Genomic DNA, 21,364 nt, shown 5'->3' with positions numbered 1-21,364 from the left:
CAACTGAACTGAAGACTAGACTAAGGTTAATAGAAAAAATAAGCGGTACAGTAATTGATGCAGATAGATTGAGACTGGATTCGGAAAATAATAAATATGACAGCAAAAGTTCAGTTCAGTTCAGTTCAGTTGCTCAGTCGTGTCCGACTCTTTGCGACCACATGAATCGCAGCACGCCAGGCCTCCCTGTCCATCACCAACTCCCGGAGTTCACTCAGACTCACGTCCATCAAGTCAGTGATGCCATCCAGCCATCTCACCCTCTGTCGTCCCCTTCTCCTCCTGCCTCCAATCCCTCCCAGCATCAAAGTCTTTTCCAATGAGTCAACTCTTGGCATGAGGTGGCCAAAGTACTGGAGTTTCGATACTGCTTAATTTCCCAACATCATTTACTGAACAATTAATTTGGAAAAACACTCATTTTGATCCCTACCTCACAACAATGTAATTCCACCTAGCATATGCAAAGATTTACATACAGAAAAATAAAAACTATGTACATTCAAGAAGAGATGGGATGAATATTTTTAAATTCTTGGAATGGAAAGAGCTTTCTTACATATAACAACATTTAAGATGACATCAAAGTCTTACAGACAGAATCAATCCGGCAGTAAATTGAGTCAGAGATAGGGAACACAGGCTGAAACACAACTTCTCAGAATAAAGAGGAACATGGCCTTATAGCAGTTTGTGAAAAAATGATGAAAGCTAGGTATGAAAACAATGGCAATAGTTATTTTATGGAAGAATGAATAAAGAACAAAGAAACAGGAAGTATCTAATATGCTGAAAGACAGCTTTGCCAAATAAAGACCTGAGTTAACAGAACAAAAGCACAGACAGCATTGTTAAAAACCCATAAAGAAATGTGTCCAAGTTACATAGCTAACTACTGGTGGAACTGTACTTTGAATCCAGACCTGCCTTATTCCCATGTTTATATTCCTCTGATTTCCGCATATGTGTCAATCAGCCATCAGAAATAAATCTTTCTACATGCAATGTAATACCTTGAAATGAATCCTAAATCAGAAAGGGGACATTATTGGAAAAACTGGTAAAATTCCAATAGAATCTGGAACTTAGTAGTAACACGTCAGTGTTAATGTCTCAGTTTTGATCATTATCCTATAGTCTTGTAAGTATTAACACTAGAAAGCTGGTTGAAGGGTCTGTAGGTGTGCAACATCTTGGAAGTCTAAAATTATGCCAAAATAAATAGTGTGTTAAAAAATAAAAGCAAACTCTCAAAAATGATGCCTTTGTTACTACCTTAAAACTCATAAGGAAAAAGATTTATTGCATAGTCAAATTTTTAAAAGGGCATGTTTTGCATTATAACTAGTTCACAGGTTTGCTTTGATTATTAGAGGTTCACTGATGATTTTAAAAATAATTATCAGCCTTGATTATACTATTTTTTGAAAATACAACTTATGTAACTTTTTTCATAACATTTTTCCTTTCATGTGATAAAACACAGAATACTATAAGTATTATTCTTTAAAAACATAAGGTGATCTGGCTGTAATGAACTGTCTTCATTTCTGCTACAGAAGTGACAAAAGTTCTGGACTTTAACAGCAAGAATTAAATTTAGAAGATTAATAGAACTGCCTGGTTTTAGGAGCTGTCAGATACTGAGAGAATCAGGACTTCAGAAATAAACGAATCCTAGGAGCAAAAAAGCTGAAGCATATAATTAAGTAGAAAACTCAGAGGGGGTTGACTAGGTAAGGAGAGGGGGGGGAAATACTGAGAAAAAGCGAAATAAAGAACATTAATAAAAATCAGGGTTTAGGTGTCTCTAAAGCATTGAGATGTGATAAACTATGGAACAGGGGGAATATCACATGAATAGTAGTAAATCAGATTGGATAAGGGCACTCATTCAAAGCCTGCCAATGGGTCCCATCACTCAGGGCATGAGCTGGAGATCTCTGGGAATGCTCAGGATGTACCCCTCTGCCTCCATCACTTTTCTGATTCCTGTTCTACCATCAGCCTCTCCCTCACTGCCCTCTAGCCACCCTGCTCCTCCATGCTGTTCCTCAAGCAATCCATGCCTTTGTACTCACTCACCTCCCCACTAGGAACATTCTCCCCCAGCAGATACCATCATGGTTCACTCTTTTTCCTCCTCAAATGTTGCTCACACGCTAACTTTTCAGTGATACACTACTAAGAACACTCATACTGATCCTCTGGCATGCTACTTTCCTCTACCCTGATCTTGTTTTTTCATAGCTGCTTCCACCATCTATCAGTAATTCCATCAAACTGTTGTTCTCCAACCACTAGAATGTATGCTCTCAGATATGTACCTATTTGCTTGTCTTCCCACCAATACTTCCCCAGGGCCTATAATAGAGCTGGGTAGGATAAGGGTTAGGTGCTCCATAACTTATTGGCTACATCAATCAATACATAAATGTGATTTTTCAATAATATTATTTAAATAAGAGTAATTAATCACAGGTAACTTCTTTAAAGTTGCCTTTTGAGCAACCAGAGTAATCTTTTATTTGTTGGGCTCCAAAACCACTGCAGATGGTGACTGAAGCCTTAAAATTAAAAGACGCTTGCTCCTTGGAAGAAAAGCTATGACCAATCTAGACAGCATATTAAAAAGCAGAGACATTATTTTGGCAACAAAGGCTCATCTAGTCAAAGCTATGATTTTTCCAGTAGTTATGTATGGATGTGAGAGATGGACTATAAAGAAAGTTGAGCACTGAAGAATTGATGCTTTTCAACTGTGGTGTTGGAGAAGACTCTTGAGAGTCCCTCAGACTGCAGGGAGATCAAACCAGTCAATCCTAAAGGAAATCAATCCTGAATATTCATTGGATGGACTGATGCTGAAGCTGAAGCTCCAATACTTTGGCCACCTGATGCGAAGAACTGGAAAAAAACCCTGATACTGCGATAGATTGAAGGCAGGAGGAGAAGGGGATGACAGAAGATGAGATGGTTGGATGGCATCACCGACTCGATAGACATGAGTCTGAGTAAGCTCTGGGAGTTGGTGATGGACAGGGAAGCGTGGCGTGCTACAATCCATGGGGTCACAAAGAGTCGGACACGACTGAGTGATTGAACTGAACTGATTCTCTGGGTATTTCCTACACTGAAGAATAACCTCTATAATGGTTTAAAAGGGGTCTTCATTTTACAAAAAAAACTAGACAGTTATCTGAGACAATTTCAACCCAGGTACATTCACTGTCAGATTCAGAAAGATAATTTCTTTAGGCGTCTGATCTTATGAGCTTAAATAATATACCAGAAAAACCTTCTCATTATAAAAACTTCACATGAGCAAATGCTCATTCACATGATTCACTAAGCTAATGGAATCGTACAATCCCAGCCTCATTTTAAAGATGAAGAAACAGGCCTAGAAAAGCTGTCACTGCTTTACCTTCACTTTGAACATAGCTGAAGAAGTGCTGAACAGGAGCCAGCCTGAACAAAGATGGAACTATTGCAGAATGACCTGGCTGAGAAACATTGTGCAATGCGGCCTAAGTCCAGATTGAACATTTTCAATTCACCAGGTAACTAAATTTTCATTTTCTCCAACTCATTCCTGTAACATTGTTCAGAGATCATATTGTTTAAACAGTCAAGATTCTCTTTGCCTTGAGATCACTACCAGAGCAAGCAATGTGATCACCTCCCTGAGTATTTTAGCATGTTCAAGGGCCACCAAAACTTCCAGAACCCACTGAACGTTCAGCCTCTTGTTCCAGACCTTTGCCTGCCCTCTGGAGAGAAGTTCAAGGCCAGCTTATTTTACAAGTTTCTTACTCTTTTCAGCAAATGAATTGCCAATTAACTCTCATGAAATCAAATGGAAGCAGCTTTCAGGGTTTAAAAATGTGTGGCTTCTCTTTTTTTAAAAAAACCATTGGCTGAGAAATTGAACACATGCCACTGTTTTGTTATCAGTGGGGGGGGGGGGGGAAATCTGGTGTCAGATTTCTCTTCTCAGAGGTAACAGCAGCAGTTAATCCACACAAGTCCATTTTCCAGGTCCCCCGACAGTTGTCTCTGATTTTAGAAGGACACACAGGCAGATACTTTGGCAAAGAAAGTCTATAAAATGAAGTTGCCTGGACCAAAACACCTATATTGATTTTTAGTACAATTCAAAACACAAGGAAACATCAGTTTCCTAAGTAGCACATACTGAAATGGACAGGGAGAAATACACCGCAAAGAGTTCAGAGAAAGAAGAGGGTAAAAGACAATTACATTAGCAAACATCTGTTCTTTTGTTTTGTTTCTGAGGTTGTTTGTTGTTGTTTTTTCCCCAGGTTTGTAGAACTGAGAGGCTTGAATTAAACTGCTCTCTCCTTATCTGAGAATCGGAGATTGCTCCTTTAGGGGCACTGTGCTCCCAGCTGGAAGCCTAGGCATCTAATAGACCTCAGGAAATAAAGCTGACGACCTTTTGAACATTTTAACATCCTCCTTAAAGCCCTCAAAGAGTTATTTTTCCCAATTAATCTTTCCTGCTCTCTCAGCAAATGGCAGATCTGTTTAAACTGCATTATAAACATATTATTTACCAATGTAGCATTCAGTTTGCTGCAAGCAAATATTTTCCTTTGACATCCTTAATAAGACAAAATGCCTTTCACGCCAGAGACCTCTGGAAGGGAGGTTGGGAATTGGAACAGACCAGCCAGGACTTACCATGGCCCCCTCACTTCTTCTCTGGGCAACTTCTCTCTGCAGTCGGGCCACAGCCAACTTCTCCCTGGAGAAGCAAAAGTACATGATTAGCTGACCATCCTTCTCAGGGCAGAGGGACACTGGCATGGCTTCGAAACATCCTTTTGCCGTCTCCAGGAAAACCCCCTCCTTGGTTTAGCTCACTTCCTCCACTAAACTTTCTATAAATATTTAAAGTGATTGGTCACGAGTGCATTGTTTTCATTGCGTGTCATGAAAGAGATATTTTGCCTTGGATTTTTGTAATAGCCAAATAAATGCTATATCCCAACTCAAAGCTTCCCTTTAAGTTCATGAACATATATCACTTATAAATGTTCCATGGTTAAAATATTTCAGTTTTCCTTTCTGTTATCAACTTTGCTCATAAATAGTTTTAATTATTTTTATTTCTTTTGTTGCCCTAAGTAGATAATTGAATTTGAAAAGCAAACAAAATGTAACCTGGTACCATTCTTGAAATAAAAACAGAAAATCCTTGGCAGGCTTGATACATAACAGGAACAGTGCTGGCCATTTTACCTGATTTCATATGAGACTGACAACAACTCTATAATATTAATAGGCTTTATTATCTCCATTTCATACATATAGAAATGAGGCTAAGAGGCTAAATAATATATGAAGCCCCCAGCTGGTAAATAGTAATATCACAACCCAATTTTAGGTTTTCCTTAGTTCAAAACCTACTTAAAAATTCTGCATATTATTTTTCAGGATCTAGGATATATGAAAATGTGAAATTGAAAATCAGATTATTTAAGTATTTTTTAATTCACAACAGGGAACTGTTTCTAAGAGCTTTGTATCCTTTATAATTGGAATTCTGATTTCACTTATAAAAAAACCTAATAGTCACCAAAATTTTAAAAACACTTTTGTAAGGTGACAGATATCTTCATTTTGGCCAACTTTTCAATTATTCTTAAAAAGTTGATAGATGAAGTAGGGGTAATGAATTCTTCCAGTAATTCTCAAGTCTTAGTTCTAGCAAGGATCTTCCCTGAAATCCTCTACTGCTTTCAATTTGAAAGCTATTTCAGCCCTCTGCTTTCCCTCTACACAGGATCAGCTACATGCAAACAGCAAGGAAGCAACCTGAATCCAAGATTAGGGTGAGGATTTCTCCCTCTCTAACCATTTATGTATTTGAAATGCTCAAGACTGTCAAGAAGGCATGCATTTTAGTTTGGTTATGGGCTTCCCTGGTGGCTCATATGGTAAAGAATCTGCCTACAGTATGGGAGACCCAGGCTCAATATCTGGGTTGGAAGATCCCCTGCAGAAATGAATGGCTACCCACTCCAGTTTTCTTGCCTGTAGAATTCCATAGACAGAGGAGCCTGGCAGGATAGAGTCCATGGGATCACAAAAGAATCGGACACAGCTGAGCAAGTGACATTTCCACTTTCACACAAAGTAGACTGACTTTGTAGTAGGAATATTTCTCTCTCTGAATAAACACCTAAAGACACAACCTAGAAGGAGGAAAAGTAGAATCAGGAGACTTTTAAGGGATAAAGTTTTGGGAGCCAAGGGCAGGACCTGTGCTTATAATCTATGAGATGGGAACAAAGTAGGTGGAAAGAAGCCAGAAAGAGACGGGGTCATGTGTCCCTTTTTGGGGTTAGCCAGGCAAAGAGCCCACATGTGTTTTCTGATCCAAGTCCAGATGAGCAGGAGCAGAGAATTGAAAGAGAAGACTATGACAGATTTCTGGTTTAATAAGAAAATTAAACACTTGGTAAGTATTCATGAGCCCAAAAGAATGGAGAAGATTACATTAGTAGTCTATGACTCAGTAAGTCCACTCTGAGGTATAAACTCAACAGAAATGTGTATGTGTGTGTGTGTGTATATATATATATATATTCACTAAAAGACATTGTACTATATTGTTCATAGAAGGACTACTCATAACACCATTAAACTGAAAATGCACACACCCATTAACAGTAGAATGGATAAACCTGAACATAGTTACACATTAAAATATCATAAAGTACTAAGAAGGAACAATCAAGACTTCAACACAACAGTAATGGGTAAAAGAATAAAATGTAGATGAATATACAGCTAATTTATTTCATTTATTGAAGTTCAAAGATGGCATAACTCTACCTGTTTGATAAAGTAAGAAAAAGAAATTAAAGATACAATTATCAAATTTGATTTTGCTGTTTAGTCGCTAAGTAGTGTCTCACTCTTTGCAAACCATGGACTAATGGAGGCTCCTCTGCCCTCCATTATCTGCTGGAGTTTGCTCAAATTCCTATCCTTTGATTTGGTGATACTATTTAACCATCTCATGCTTTGTTGCCCCCTTCTCTTTTCGCTTTAGTTCTTTCCCAGCATCAGGGTCCTTTCCAATGAGTCAGGCTCTTTGCATCAGGTGGCCAAAGTACTGGAGCTTCAGCAACAGTCCTTCCAATGAATATTTAGCATTGATTTCCTTTAGGATTGACTGGTTTGATCTCATTGTTGTCCGAGGGACTCTCAAGAGTCGTCTCCAGCACCACAATTAGAAAGCATCAATTCTTTAGCACTCAGCCTTCTTTATGGTCCAACTCTCACATCCATACATGAAGACTGGAAAAAACATAGCTTTGACTGTATGGACGTTTGTTGGGAAGTGATCTCTCTGCTTTATAATACGTTGTCTAGGTTCATCACAGTTTTCTTTCTAAGGAGCAAGCATCTTTTAATTTCATGGTTGCGGTACCATCCTCAGTGATTTCAGAGTCCAAGAAAATAAAAGCTGTCACTGCTTCCATTGCTTTTCCACTTTTATCAAATAGGAAGAGGTAAAAATTGTCAGTATTCACAGACAATATAATGTCCCAAACAGAAAATCCCAAGGAATTTACAAAACAATAAAATGTTTAGCAAAGTCACAGGATACAAGTGAATATACAAAAATCAATTGTGTTTTTATGTACAAGCATAACACAATTGGAAAATCAAATTTAAAGAATTTATAATAAGATAAAATACTTAGGGAATAAATGTAATAAAAGACTGCTACACTACAAAACACTGTGTACAGCAATTAAAGGAGATTTTATATGACACACACCTCATTTATGTGATACAAAAACTTAATATCACACTCAAAATTTTTACCAAAATAATCAATAAATTATTTCTCACTGGAATATATAACACGATGAAACTAAATAAAGAGAACCCAGAAGCTACTCTGATGCTTATGATGATAATTAAGTTAATATAACAGTACCTGAATTTATTGCTTTCTCTGTGTACTGAATACAGAAACATTTAACTTTTAGTCTACACTCTAATCTATACTGTATTATATTTCCCTTGATTGTTACTTAAGTATATCTTTTCCTCTAAATAAGAAAACCTTCCTAAGTGATCAATGCAAAGAAATACAGAAAAACAAAAGAATGGGAAAGACTAGAGATCTCTTCAAGAAAATTAGAGATACCAAGGGAAAATTTCATACAAAGATGGGCATAATAAAGGACAGAAATGGTATGGACCTAGAAGCGGAGGATATTAAGAAGAGGTGGCAAGAAAACACAGAAGGACTGTACAAAAAAGATCTTCATGACCAAGATAATCACAATGGTGTGATCACTCACCTAGAGCCAGACATCCTGGAGTGAGAAGTCAAGTGGGCCTTAGGAAGCATCACTACGAACAAATTTAGTGGAGGTGATGGAATTTGAGCTGAGTTATTTCAAATTCTAAAAGATGATGCTATGAAAGTGCTGCATTCAATATACCAGCAAATTTGGAAAACAGCAGCGGCCACAGGAATGGAAAAGGACAGTATTCATTCCAATCCCAAAGAAAGGCAATCACAAAGAATGATCAAACTACTGCATGATTGTACTCATCTCACACGTTAGCAAAGTAATGCTCAAAATTCTCCAAGCTAGGCTTCAACAATACTTGAACTGAGAACTTCCATATGTTCAAGCTGGATTTAGAAAAGGCAGAGGAACCAGAGATCAAATTGCCAACATCCACTGGATCATCGAAAAAACAAGAGAGGTCCAGAAAAACATCTATTTCTGCTTTATTGACTATGCTAAAGCCTTTGACTGTGTAGATCACAACAAACTGTAGAAAATTCTTCAAGAGGTGGGAATACCAGACCACCTAACCTGCCTCCTGAGAAATCTGTATGCACATCAAAAAGCAACAGTTAGGACCGGACATGGAAAACTGGAGTGGTTGCAAACTGGGAAAGAAGTATGTTAAGGCTGTATACTGTCACCCTGCTTGCTTAACTTATATGCAGCGTACATCATGCAAAATGCTGGGCTGGATGAAACACAAGCTGGAATCAAGATTGCCAAGAGAAATATCAACAACCTCAGACATGCAGATGACACCACCCTTATGCCAGAAATTGAATTGGAACTAAAGAGCCTCTTGATGAAAGTGAAAGAAGAGAGTGAAAAAGCTGGCTTAAAACTCAACATTCAAAAAACAAAGATCATGGCATTCGGTCCCATCACTTCATGACAAATAGATAGGGAAACAATGGAAACAGTGACAGACTTTATTTTCTTAGCCTCAAATCACTGTAGATGGTGACTGCAGCCATGAAATTAAAAGATGCTTGCTAAGCTGAGTGCCAAAGAATTGATGCTTTTGAACGGTGGTTTTGAAGAAGACTCTTGAGAGTCCCTTGGACTGCAAGGAGATCTAACCAGTCCATCCTGAAAGAGATCAGCCCTGGGATTTCTTTGGAAGGAATGATGCTAAAGCTGAAACTCCAGTACTTTGGCCACCTCATTCGAAGAGTTGACTCATTGGAAAAGACTCTGATGCTGGGAGGGATTGGGGGCAGGAGGAGAAGGGGATGACAGAGGATAAGATGGCTAGATGGCATCACCGCCTTGATGGATGTGAGTTTGAGTGAACTCTGGGAGTTGGTGATGGACAGGGAGGCCTGGCATGCTGCAATTCATGGGGTTGCAAAGAGTTGGACACAACTGAGCGACTAAACTGAACTGAACTGAACCTCGACAGCATATTAAAGAGCAAAAACATTACTTAACCGAGAAAACTCTGTCTAGTCAAAGCTATAGTTTTTTTCAGTAGACATGTATAGATGTGAGAGTTGGACTATAAAGAAAAATCAGCACCAAAAAATTGATGCTTTGAACTGTGGAGTTGGAGAAGACTCTTGAGAGTCCCTGGACTGCAAGGAGATCAAACCAGTCAATCCTAAAGAAAATCAGTCCTGAATATTCATGGGAAGGACTGATGTTGAAGCTCCGATACTTTGACTACTGATGAGAACTGACTCATTGGAAAAGACCCTGATGCTGGAAAAGATTGAAGGCAGGAGGAGAAGGAGACTACAGAGGATGAGATGGTTAGATGGTACCACTGACTCAATGGACATCAGTTTGAGCAAGCTCCGGGAGTTACTGACGGATACGAAAGCCTGGTGTGCTGTAGTCTACTGTGTCATAGAGTTGAACATGATTTGGCAAGTGAACAACATGTAAAGAGATATGCCCACTTTCAAACAGCCATGTGGAATTGTGTGACGCAAACATAGAGAATTTCCAAGTAGTCTGGGTCACAGGAAAGACAATTCCCATCCCTAGCCCTGCTCCCTGGTTGTCTTCATTTACAAGTTGGAAACTCACTTTAGTCTAGTTTTGGGAACTACTCTCATTCAAAGCAGCCTGGTGGTGAAGGAGAATTTTCATGAAAAACAAATACAAGTGCCTCTTTGGGCCCATGCTCTGTAATGCTCTAAATCATTTTTTTAGGAAACACAATATATATAATGCCTTAGAACAATTACTAAGGGATCCCAATAAAAGCTCAGTGTCTTCTATGGGGTGGGTTGGCAAGACCAGTGGCAGCTAAATCACACTACAGCAAGGGGACCCCAATTTTATGTCCTAGGAGCTAACTCATGTAGTAAGGCTCTGAATCATATTTCCTTTGAAAAGGGTGTTTCAAGGCTAAAACTCACCAAAAAGGGTCTTGAGGATCCACATTTTTGTATTCCCTAAATCTTTCAGGCTTTTGGTATTTCATGTATGTACACTTTATGGCAGCAGGAGTTTTTCCCAGCAGGAATTGTATTTTTTGTGTGTGTATGAAAGAAGGATTGTCTTTTTTTTTTTTATTAAAATTAAGAAAGTAATGGAGTTGTTGAATGGGTGAAATGATCTATGATAAAATTCTTAGGATTTCTAGATGTTAATATTTCTGGGCTCAAATTATGAACTTAAAGTATTAAAACTTAAATTGGTCTTTTTTTTTAAACTGTACTCTCATTTGCCCTTGGGGTAGTTGCCCCTTGGCAAGCCGTATCTTCAAATTCCCATGGTCCCAGTATATGTATGGAACCAACTGGGACCAGCATATTTTTCATGTAAATTCAGGGTTCTTAAAAACAGCTTTGTATAAGAAATAAAGAATCCTTATCTTGCAGGCTACCCAAGTCAAATTAAACACACTCCCAAATACTCTGGTTCCTATTTGAAGGCTTTAGCTTATCTGCTAAAAATTGACAACTGTGCTTTTACAATACATCTCTGTTTTGTTTTGTGTTTGTAGCAAAGCCAGTAACTCATTATGAAGAGGATATTGACTTTATGATTGCAAGACAAATGTTCAGAGTTATTTTATCAAGAGCTATGGCCCCTTATTTATAGAACAGGGATAAAAGAAGGATATAAAAAATAAACAATAAAACAAAAGAGATCACAACACTCACTTCTCCTTCAGTTAAATGCAAAGAGAACTTTTCTTTCCAAGAAGGACGAAACAGAGCTACATTTTTTTTTTAATTTTATTTTATTTTTAAACTTTACATAACTGTATTAGTTTTGCCAAATATCAAAATGAATCCGCCACAGGTATACATTTTTATTCCAGTTTATACCCAAATACTGAATCAGTCCCAGGTTTCTAAATCCTTCATTGCAGCCCCAGACAATCTCATCTAAAGACTGTAACAAACAACAACAAAATTATTTACGTGAACCACAGACCTTCAGAATACCACTGATACACCTGCAAGTTAAGCCACAGAAAGACTGTCTACAATGATAGCAATATCAACAGGATGTTGGCATTTGTAAAATCCAGAAAAGACCTGCAAGATTTGGATATTTAGAAAAATGTTTCCCAAAGAGAAAGCAGCTTGCAAAGCGGGACTGTATTCAGTTTTTGATGTGTGGAGCCCTCAAACTTCAGGGCGTGGAACAGCCATCTGTTGCAGGAGTGGGGCAGGCAGCCCTGTCAGTGGTGTTCTGCTACCATTTGCAAGGAAGCCCCGCATCCATCCTGAATGTGTAGGAATGAGGCCACTGTTCAGGCTTGCTCTCCACCAAGCAGATGGCACCCCTGTGACACTGCCCTGAAGGAAGGGGCAGCACTGGTTGATACACAGTGTGAGTGTGGAGAATTACTTCTACGCATTGTAAGTCTCATCACACCCAAACTGGCGATATACACAACACATTTGAAAGGTGCAGATCGAAATGCACATCCAGCAAGCTATCAATACAGTAAGTACTCTATGTGTTTTCACCAAATTGCCAGCTAATCTGTTATTTCTATTTGACTCTTCTAGAAAAATAAAGTATAACAACTAAGCATGTTCACATATGTATTAAAAAAAATATTACCGAGCAGCTTACAAACCTAAAGTCCATTTCCTTTACTGTGAGAAAGATACTATGATATTTAAGAATCTTCTAATATCCCACCAAACTGTACCTTCATGTTCGTTTTGGTTGTGAGGATAAACTCCTATATTTTAAAGTATTTAAACTCAGTTATTTTATATATTATATAATGTATATATCTATCCTTATTTTATTTGTAATGTTCTGCTGATTATATATAGCAATCCAATGATGGAAATAGTAATTCATTCAGCAAACATTTAATTTGAGTTTACTCTAGGCCTGGCCTGATACAAGGCACTGGGAAATAGAGCGCTCAGGGTGTAACAGACAGAGAGCATATCGAGGCAGTTCTGTCTCATAAGGTGCATGAGCATAACACGAGTGCCGGGTATTAAAAAGTGTTGCTTACTTAAAAGTTGGTTTTTAAAATAAATGTTAGGCAATGATTTTTTCAAAAAATAGAAATGTATCTGCCTTTAAACGAATAGGTGCATTCTCCTATTTCTACGAAAATTATTTTCCAAATTTCATGCTTTTTTAGCAGCAAGTCATATAGAAAAACATAAAATACTGTTTCCATGAGTATTTTAGTTATTAAGAATGTCTATTACAGAACTTGATTGCACTATTAAATTTCTTAAGTTTTGCAGGTGATGGTACTGGACTTCAGTTCCAAGTTTTGCCCCTTTAGACAATGATGTTATCCAGGTTATTATTTTTTTTTTCCAGAGAAACTCAATTGACTTCTTCAGCCTTTTCCATTCCAATATACCATATCACAATTATAAAAAATAATATTAAGTTAATATTTATTGAACAGTTAGTATCTCAAGCACAGTTCTAAATACATAAAATATTGCAACTTCAATCCCATGAGTTAGGTATTACTATCATAAACAGGACACAGAGCAATGATTCTCAATTTTTTTTAGAAATTTTTTACACTCTGAAAAAAATTTGAGGACTCCAAAGCGCTTTAATATATGTAGGTTATACCTACCAGTGTTTCCCATATTCAAAATTAAAACAGGCTTTAAATATATATTAATTTATAGTATAATATGATACTAATCTATTTGAAAAAATAATGTCATTGTAGATAAACAATATGTAATTATGAAATACAACTATATACAAAACTAAAATTCATAAAAAGAATGGCAGTGTTTTATAGTTTTGCTAATGCCTTCCATGTCTGCCTAACAAAATACGACATCTGGATTCCCATAACTACTTCTGTATTCAGCATGTTGCAGTGTTATACACTGAGTAGCCTCTGGCAAACCACTGTACACCCATGAGAGTGAAAGAGACAAATAACATATTAGTATTCTTATAAAAACAGTTTTGAACTCTGAATTCTTGAAAAAGTTGTAGGGCCCCTGGAAACCCCCCAGTCCACAGTCTGAGTGCTCTTGATGCACCGTGACACCTACCTTCCCTGGGCAACCTGAGGCTCGAGTAGTCTGGAAAGCATGCCCACTGTGCCCTTGCTGTTAAGTTCAAATACAACCACATAGGTATTTCTATATTTGCAAAATAGCAATGGATATTTATATTTGCTAGAACTTGTGCCTCTGTATTTACCATCAGCTATAAAGCACTGCCTCTACTGTTATAAAAGGAATCACCAACTGAAACAGGCTGGACCTGAGACCCTTTGCTGAAAGGCTTGCTGGAAAAACATCTCCTCCAGCAACAAAATACAAAGAAACTATAAGGGACTAAAAATAACTGTGTGCATGTGCAACTGAAGCAAATCATGGACAACAAGATACAAAGAGACCAAAAAACCCGACCACCACTTCTGAGGAGCAGGGAGAAAAAGCAGGTCACTGCATGCCCCCTGAACATTCCACCAACAAAGCAGTGGGTAAACCACCTAAGCCACCCCTCCACTGGATTCCTGGACACACCTCTGCCTTCACCAAATATAAGGAACCAGCTTACCTCCCTGATCTGGGAGTGATTAGGAAGAGAACCTGTTGCTTCTCCAAACTCTGGCCCCCATAACGCCTTGCCTGAATTTCCTGTCTGACCTCTCATCAATTTCTATTGATTAAGGAGGCCAAGAACCCTTGTCAATGTCACAATAATGTGAGAAATAATGAGGGTCTTTAAGGATAAAACTTTCTTGACTATTTGAAGGGCAATCAATAGGAAAATTTCTGATCAAACTTTTCAAGGCCATACTGAATTCCAAGAACTATGAACCTACATTTCTGGCAGAGTGGAAGAAAAATACGAATGATATTCCCCATATAAACCTAAGTTCAAGCACACATTTTGTTTCAGTTAACACTCCCCGCCCCCATTTTTTCCCTACAAAGATCTCACCAAGTGCCCAAAGGGAAATGAGATAAATGATTCCTATCATTTATACCTTGGGGCAGAGAGTCACACTCTAAATTTTTAAAGAAGTTTCAATAAGTTATCCACCTTCCCATTTCTAAATGGGCCCCACTGATAAGAGCATGTGTGTGAGAGAGAGAGGAGAGCAGGTCTGCTCCCCCAGAAGGCCTAGAACCATTCTCTGCACACACACAGGCGTCCTAGGGAGGCGTCGGCCACAGAGGCAGGACAATGCCGAGTGCCAGGTGTGCCTGTGGAGTGGGCAGATGGGGAGATCGGTGGCAACAGGCCCTGAGTAATGGTTAAATTAATTAGCCTTCTGAAACAGATCATTTAATTACTCATCCACTTGGATATTCAGAGCGAGAGGAGACTTAAGAGAAACTTTGGGAGCTATAACCCAGATGAAAGAAATGTTTGTACAACTCTTTCCAATGCATAATGTCAGTATTCACCCCAACACTTTTACACACCAAAAATCACCCTCTTATTCCATATTTCAGAGGACTCAATTAAAATCCACAATGCATAAAAGGCAGTAAGTTGAGAGTGGTTCTAAATTGGTGACCTTAAACGATCTGGGGCAACAAAACTTAAGGCAGCATACACACCCACTGACTTTGCAAGAGAGACAGAGGCAGTGTGGTAACAGTGTGTTGTGCTAATTAACCAAATTCCCTTTCTACCAAAAAAAAATATTAACACAAACTTTTTAGAGAATTCAGTATACTGGAATACAGAGATCATAAGTAAAAACAAATACACACTCTAATCTCATTCGCCTGAATTCCTGAAGGTCTTCTAGCCACATGCTGTTCCTCATGGTGCTTTCTGAAGTGCTATCAATATTTTTTTTCCAATTTTCTAAATTTCTTGAGAATTTTCTAAAAGTTCTCTAAATAAGACGTCACATAAGTATTTTAGACTTTGAAAAAGAATAGATACATATATGCTGCTGCTAAGTCACTTCAGTCGTGTCCGACTCTGTGTGACCCCATAGATGGCAGCCCACCAGGCTCCCCCGTCCCTGGGATTCTCCAGGCAAGAACACTGGAGTGGGTTGCCATTTCCTTTGAATCACTTTGATGTACACCTGAAGCTAACACAACACTGTTAATCAACTATAATATAAAGATTAAAAAAAAAAAAAACTGTTCTACAATGAACGTTCTTCCACTCTCAAAAATGGTGTCTCAAATGATACCCACATGTTCATTTAGTGGTTCACTAATTCATCCATACAGCCACTTGTTCCACCCACTGTATCCTAATTGCTTACCAGTTTCTCACCTCTACTGGGCGTTAAGACCCAGGCAAGTAGGACTTCACGGTCTTTGTGTGCCAGAGGCACAGACACATCCTCAATGAATGAAAGATCATGCTTCAGGGCAAAGACAACCTATGGACTTGAGGCAAGACCACAGCTGTCTTCTGAGTATCTGAATCTGTACTGAGTATCAGAGGTTAGTCCCATGCCCCAGAGCTTAACAAAATGTGCCAATAGTAAATCCTACTACTACCAACACACTTGTAGAACTCTGCTCATTTTAGATGAACCATGGACTCTTGTTAGCAAATAAATAAACTAGTGAAGAAATATTTCTGGGGTTTCTTTCCTGTATTTCTAATACTTAGAATTATTAGCTTTCACTAGAAGAATACATGCTTTCATCCCAACATGTTTTATAAACACAGGGTCTACTAACTTTATTGAACACAACACTGAGTTAAAACAACCCCATTTTCTTCTCTTCTTTTTTGTAGGGCAGAAGAAAATCCCAAAGGTCTTCTACCTAATGTGTATCTAAAATACATATTACAAGAAAAACTACTCCCATTTAATACAGGAAATTTGAGTCTTAACTCTTGCTATAATTTCTTTCTTGAATGTTAAGCAAAGTTTAAGGACTTGAAAAAATATCTTCTTGAGATACACTTTATGAATCGTTGAAGAGCTGTTTAATTTTTTAAACTTAACTGTCACTTCTGAAAAACCTAGATTCCTTAGGCTTCTCAGTTTTCTAAGAAATGTGAAATTTTGTATGTTCTCATATTCTGCACCCATAGGTCTTCCTTTAATATTAAAATTCCACTAAAAAAGATGCATCAAGGTTTGTTTTATGCCTGTCAATTAAGGAAAACAATGGAAAAACAATAGAACTTCATTAATAATGTTTGATTTTCTTCCATCAATTTTCAGTTCAGTTCAGTTCAGTCACTCAGTCATGTCCGACTCTTTGCGACCCCATGAATCGCAGCGTGCCAGGCCTCCCTGTCCATCATTAACTCCTGGAGTTCACCCAAACTCATGTCCATCGAGTTGGTGATGCCATCCAGCCATCTCATCCTCTGTCATCCCCTTCTCCTCCTGCCCCCAATCCCTCCCAGCATCAGAGTCTTTTCCAGTGAGTCAACTCTTCGCATGAGGTGGCCAAAGTATTGGAGTTTCAGCTTCAGCATCAGTCCTTCCAATGAACACCCAGGGCTGATCTCCTTTAGAATGGACAGGTTGGGTCTCCTTACAGTCCAAGGGACTCTCAAGAGTCTTCTCCAACACCACAGTTCAAAAGCATCAATTCTTTGGCGCTCAGCTTTCTTCAAGGTCCAACTCTCACATCCATACATGACCACTGGAATTTTAGTAACATTCAAAAGGAAGGAGCTGTAGTGTCATTTAACATGTAAAGAGAATTCTTAAAGAAAACACACGTTAACTATCTCCTAAGGAGCATTACATACCTGTGGGTATGTGAGACAAAAGCCTTCATATGACAATTAATTTGGTTTTCATGGCTTTCAATTATCAATAGCCCTGAAATCTCACTCTGTCTCTATTTTCATGAAGGTCCCAAGACAGTATCTGTGAGTAGATTCAAGCCATCTGTCTAGAGCAAGAAAAATAAGGCTTTTGAGTTCCTATGGGAATTAAGTTGAAGGAGATAATGAAGAAAGCCATGGTAAGACTGCAACACAGAACACAGTTTATCCTCTAAGTACTCCTTCTTCACTTGTGGAATGAGCTACACATCCAAGGTGAATTTGGCTCAACAACATGGTGGCCATTTAGAATGGATTAGCAATGCCATAATTTTGTCCCACAAATATTGTCCTGTCTACTGTTTTGGATGGGGCTTCCCAGGTAGTTCAGTGGTAAAGAATCCACATGCCAAAGCAGAAGACGCAGAAGACCCAAGTTCAATACCTGAGCTGGGAAGGTACCCTGGAGGAGGAAATGGCAACCTGCTCCAATATTCCTGCCTGGAAAATTCCATGGACAGAGAAGCCTGGTGGGCTACAGTCTATGGGGTCGCAAAGAGCTGGACACGATTGAGCAACTAAGCACTCACATACTATGCTGGAAGCACTTTGCTAGTCTCAGATACAATGACAAGTAAGGCTTAATCCCTGTAGTCAGGAAGCATCAGGTCTCAGAAACAATGACAAGTAAGGCTTAATCCCTGTAGTCAGGAAGCATCATGTCTCAGAAAACAGAGTCTATAGCCAGTGTTATGAGTTAAACTGTATCCCCATGAAAATTTGAATGACTGTATATGTTGAAGTCCCAGCTCCCAGTACCTCAGAATGTGACCTTATTGGAGGCAGTGTTTTTACAGAGGTAATCAAGTTAAAACGTAGTTATTAGAGTGAGCCCTAATCCAATATGACTGGAGTCCTTTAAAAAGGGGGGTAAATTTGAAGATGGGTATAAACAGAGAGTATACCATGTGAAGACAAAGAAAGAGATTGTGAAGATTCTTCTATAAATCAAAGAACTACCAGCAAACCAGAAGCTAGGCAAAGGGCATGGAACAGATACCCTCAGAGGAAGCAACTGTGCCAACACCCTGATCTTCTATCTGTAGCCTCCAGTACTGTGAGACAAAACATTTCTGTTATTTAAGCCAGTGAGTTTGTGGTACTTTGTTAGGGCAGCCCTAACAAATGAATATATTCAGATGCACTTAGATTTTAACATAAAATCTACGAAGTATATGTGTTTGGACATAGTCCCTCTCTCTACAAGCAAATATACACATAGCTTAGTAAAATATAATGGCTGCCCCAAGCAAGTGTCATATAGTTTTAGTAGGAGTATGTACTTCTGACCAAGAGAATCAAGGAGGTCTTTATAGAGGAAATGGTAGTCACATTTAGACAAGTTAAGAGCTATATAAGTCAGAAGGCAAACCTAGGAATTTATGACTATAGGACTATAAAGTATTTATTGCAAAGTTGTTTCTATTGTTTCTCATCCAATAAACTCACTTCTTTTACCATGCCACTTCTCAAGAAAGTTCAAGAAGTCTATATGAATGACTCAAATGGGACACTTCATATCTAAACTTCTAAAAATATACATTATCTTAGCCACAAAGATATTTTTAGTCCTTTCATCTTTGTATTGCTTTTACTAAGGCTACTGTGACAGAGGATGATATGGTTGGATGGCATCACCGACTCAATAGAAACGAGTCTGAGCAATCTCCGGGCTATAGTGAAGGACAGGGAAGCCTGACATGCTGCAGTCCATGGGGTCGCAAAGAGTCAGACATGACTGAGCGACTGAACTGAACTGAAAGGCTACTGTGATATCTAGTATAAGATAAAATGCTGCCTCCTGTGCTACTATAAGAATACTGACTTAGTTGGTCTTTCAGAGTGGGGATGATTTGCAAACATATTTACTCTGGCTGCCACCTTCTCACTTGTAACTACACTTAACTCACTCTCTGGCCACCACCCTCATTACAGGGATGTGCACTGGTCACTGGCAGATAATAAGGAGTTAGGGGTCATGTGTAGTCCTGGAACTGATCTGTCTAGAGACAGAATCCATGACCAGGCTCCCACTAACGTAAGTCTCTCCCAACAAGCCATTATCAAGCCTTAGAACCACTATTAATTTTCTGATTTTTATAAACCATCCAACTTAATAACCTTCCCTGAAGCATTCAGGAAGAATAATTTTGGAGGCTTTGATCATTTGCCAATTAATATTAATGAATCCATAATCTATCAGAACCTAGCTCACTTACTTTACTTTCAGAATTTTCATTATTGAGCTTTGTAACCTGATTCTTTTTTTTTCTTCTTCTATCTTTTCATAGGAAACGTATGAGTCTGGTTTTATCTGGTTGTAACAGAAACAAACTCCAGCTAGCATAGGAAAGATGAAGCTTTTTACTGAACAGATTATTTTATTTTAGAAGCAAATGAACCACCAAACCTTAGAAAGGGCAGGACCCAGACCATGTCCAGAATTGATTTACCTTCTCTTAGGCGCAGCTATAATGCTTGAGCTCAGTTCTGGGAACTTCTGGTTTCTATTTCTCACCAGTTTCATATTTTAAATACCCTAGAATAAGATCCTGATTGGCACAGCTTGAATAGGGCACACCTTCTGAGTTGATGGACTTTGGCCTGGAGGTCAAGGCCACACAGCACAGTCTTAGACATACTCCTCACTAATATAGGCTGGGGGCTGTTCTCAGAGAAGAAAACAGTCTATCTTATGGGTTGACAATATGTGTTGTCTTCTCTTTGGAAAATGGTTTCTATAGATTTCCTAATTAATCTTTACTTGGACCTGTAGCAAAAATAAGCAACCAGATATCATACTTTTTCTTAATTTAGTAATTTTCTCATTCATTTTAATTGGACTAACTCCTTTTAAGGAGTCCTTTTAAAATACTGGGCTAGAATGGAACCTATACCTTGCTTTCTTCATATTCTCTTGACCCTTCCACTATCTCTGTGACTTAAAAATTTATATTGAGCACATTTCTCACTCCTTTCTAGAATAGTTTTAGTCCATATATGCTTTCTATATACTGCCTTACTAGCCCCACTGTCAGTGTTACCTAATTTACGTTGAGCACATTCCTAGCAAAACTATCAACTATGGAACGTTCTGTACTTGTTCATCAGATCAGATCAGATCAGTCGCTCAGTCGTGTCCGACTCTGCGACCCCATGAATCACAGCAGGCCAGGCCTCCCTGTCCATCACCAACTCCCGGAGTTCACTCAGACTTAACGTGCATCGAGCCAGTGATACCATCCAGCCATCTCATCCTCTGTCGTCCTCTTCTCCTCTTGCCCCCAATCCCTCCCAGCATCAGAGTCTTTTCCAATGAGTCAACTCTTCACATGAGGTGGCCAAAGTACTGGAGTATCAGCTTTAGCATCATTCCTTCCAAAGAAATCCCAGGGCTGATCTCCTTCAGAATGGACTGGTTGGATCTCCTTGCAGTCCAAGGGACTCTCAAGAGTCTTCTCCAACACCACAGTTCAAAAGCATCAATTCTTCAGTGCTCAGCCTTCTTCACAGTCCAAATCTCACATCCATACATGACCACAGGAAAAACCATAGCCTTGACTAGACGGACCTTACTTGGCAAAGCAATGTCTCTGCTTTTGAATATGCTATCTAGGTTGGTCATAACTTTCCTTCCAAGGAGCAAGCGTCTTTTAATTTCATGGCTGTAGTCAATACCTGCAGTGATTTTGAAGCCCCCAAAAATAAAGTCTGACACTGTTTCCACTGTTTCCCCATCTATTTCCCATGACGTGATGCGACCGGATGCCATGATCTTCGTTTTCTGAATGTTGAGCTTTAAGCCA

General features: G+C 38.7%; 1 protein-coding gene across 23 annotated transcripts in view; it reads right to left on the bottom strand.

Moving 5' to 3' along the window:
* The window catches only part of NCKAP5 (NCK associated protein 5), a 1,093,872-nt gene that overhangs the window by 633,102 nt on the left and 439,406 nt on the right, over positions 1 to 21,364 (bottom strand). For all 23 annotated transcript variants that reach the window (XR_008711991.1, XR_008711992.1, XR_008711990.1 and 20 more), the window contains one exon: positions 4,708 to 4,771. Coding sequence is in view for 20 of the 23 variants with exons in the window: in XM_055572827.1 (XP_055428802.1) it covers positions 4,708 to 4,771 (64 nt within the window). In the remaining 3 variants the exon portion in view is untranslated. The remainder of the gene's footprint in view (positions 1 to 4,707; positions 4,772 to 21,364) is intronic.

The sequence above is a fragment of the Bubalus kerabau genome, chromosome 3, assembly GCF_029407905.1.
Source record: "Bubalus kerabau isolate K-KA32 ecotype Philippines breed swamp buffalo chromosome 3, PCC_UOA_SB_1v2, whole genome shotgun sequence".
Lineage (NCBI taxonomy): Eukaryota > Metazoa > Chordata > Mammalia > Artiodactyla > Bovidae > Bubalus > Bubalus kerabau.
This window is presented reverse-complemented; position numbering and strand designations above follow the sequence as displayed.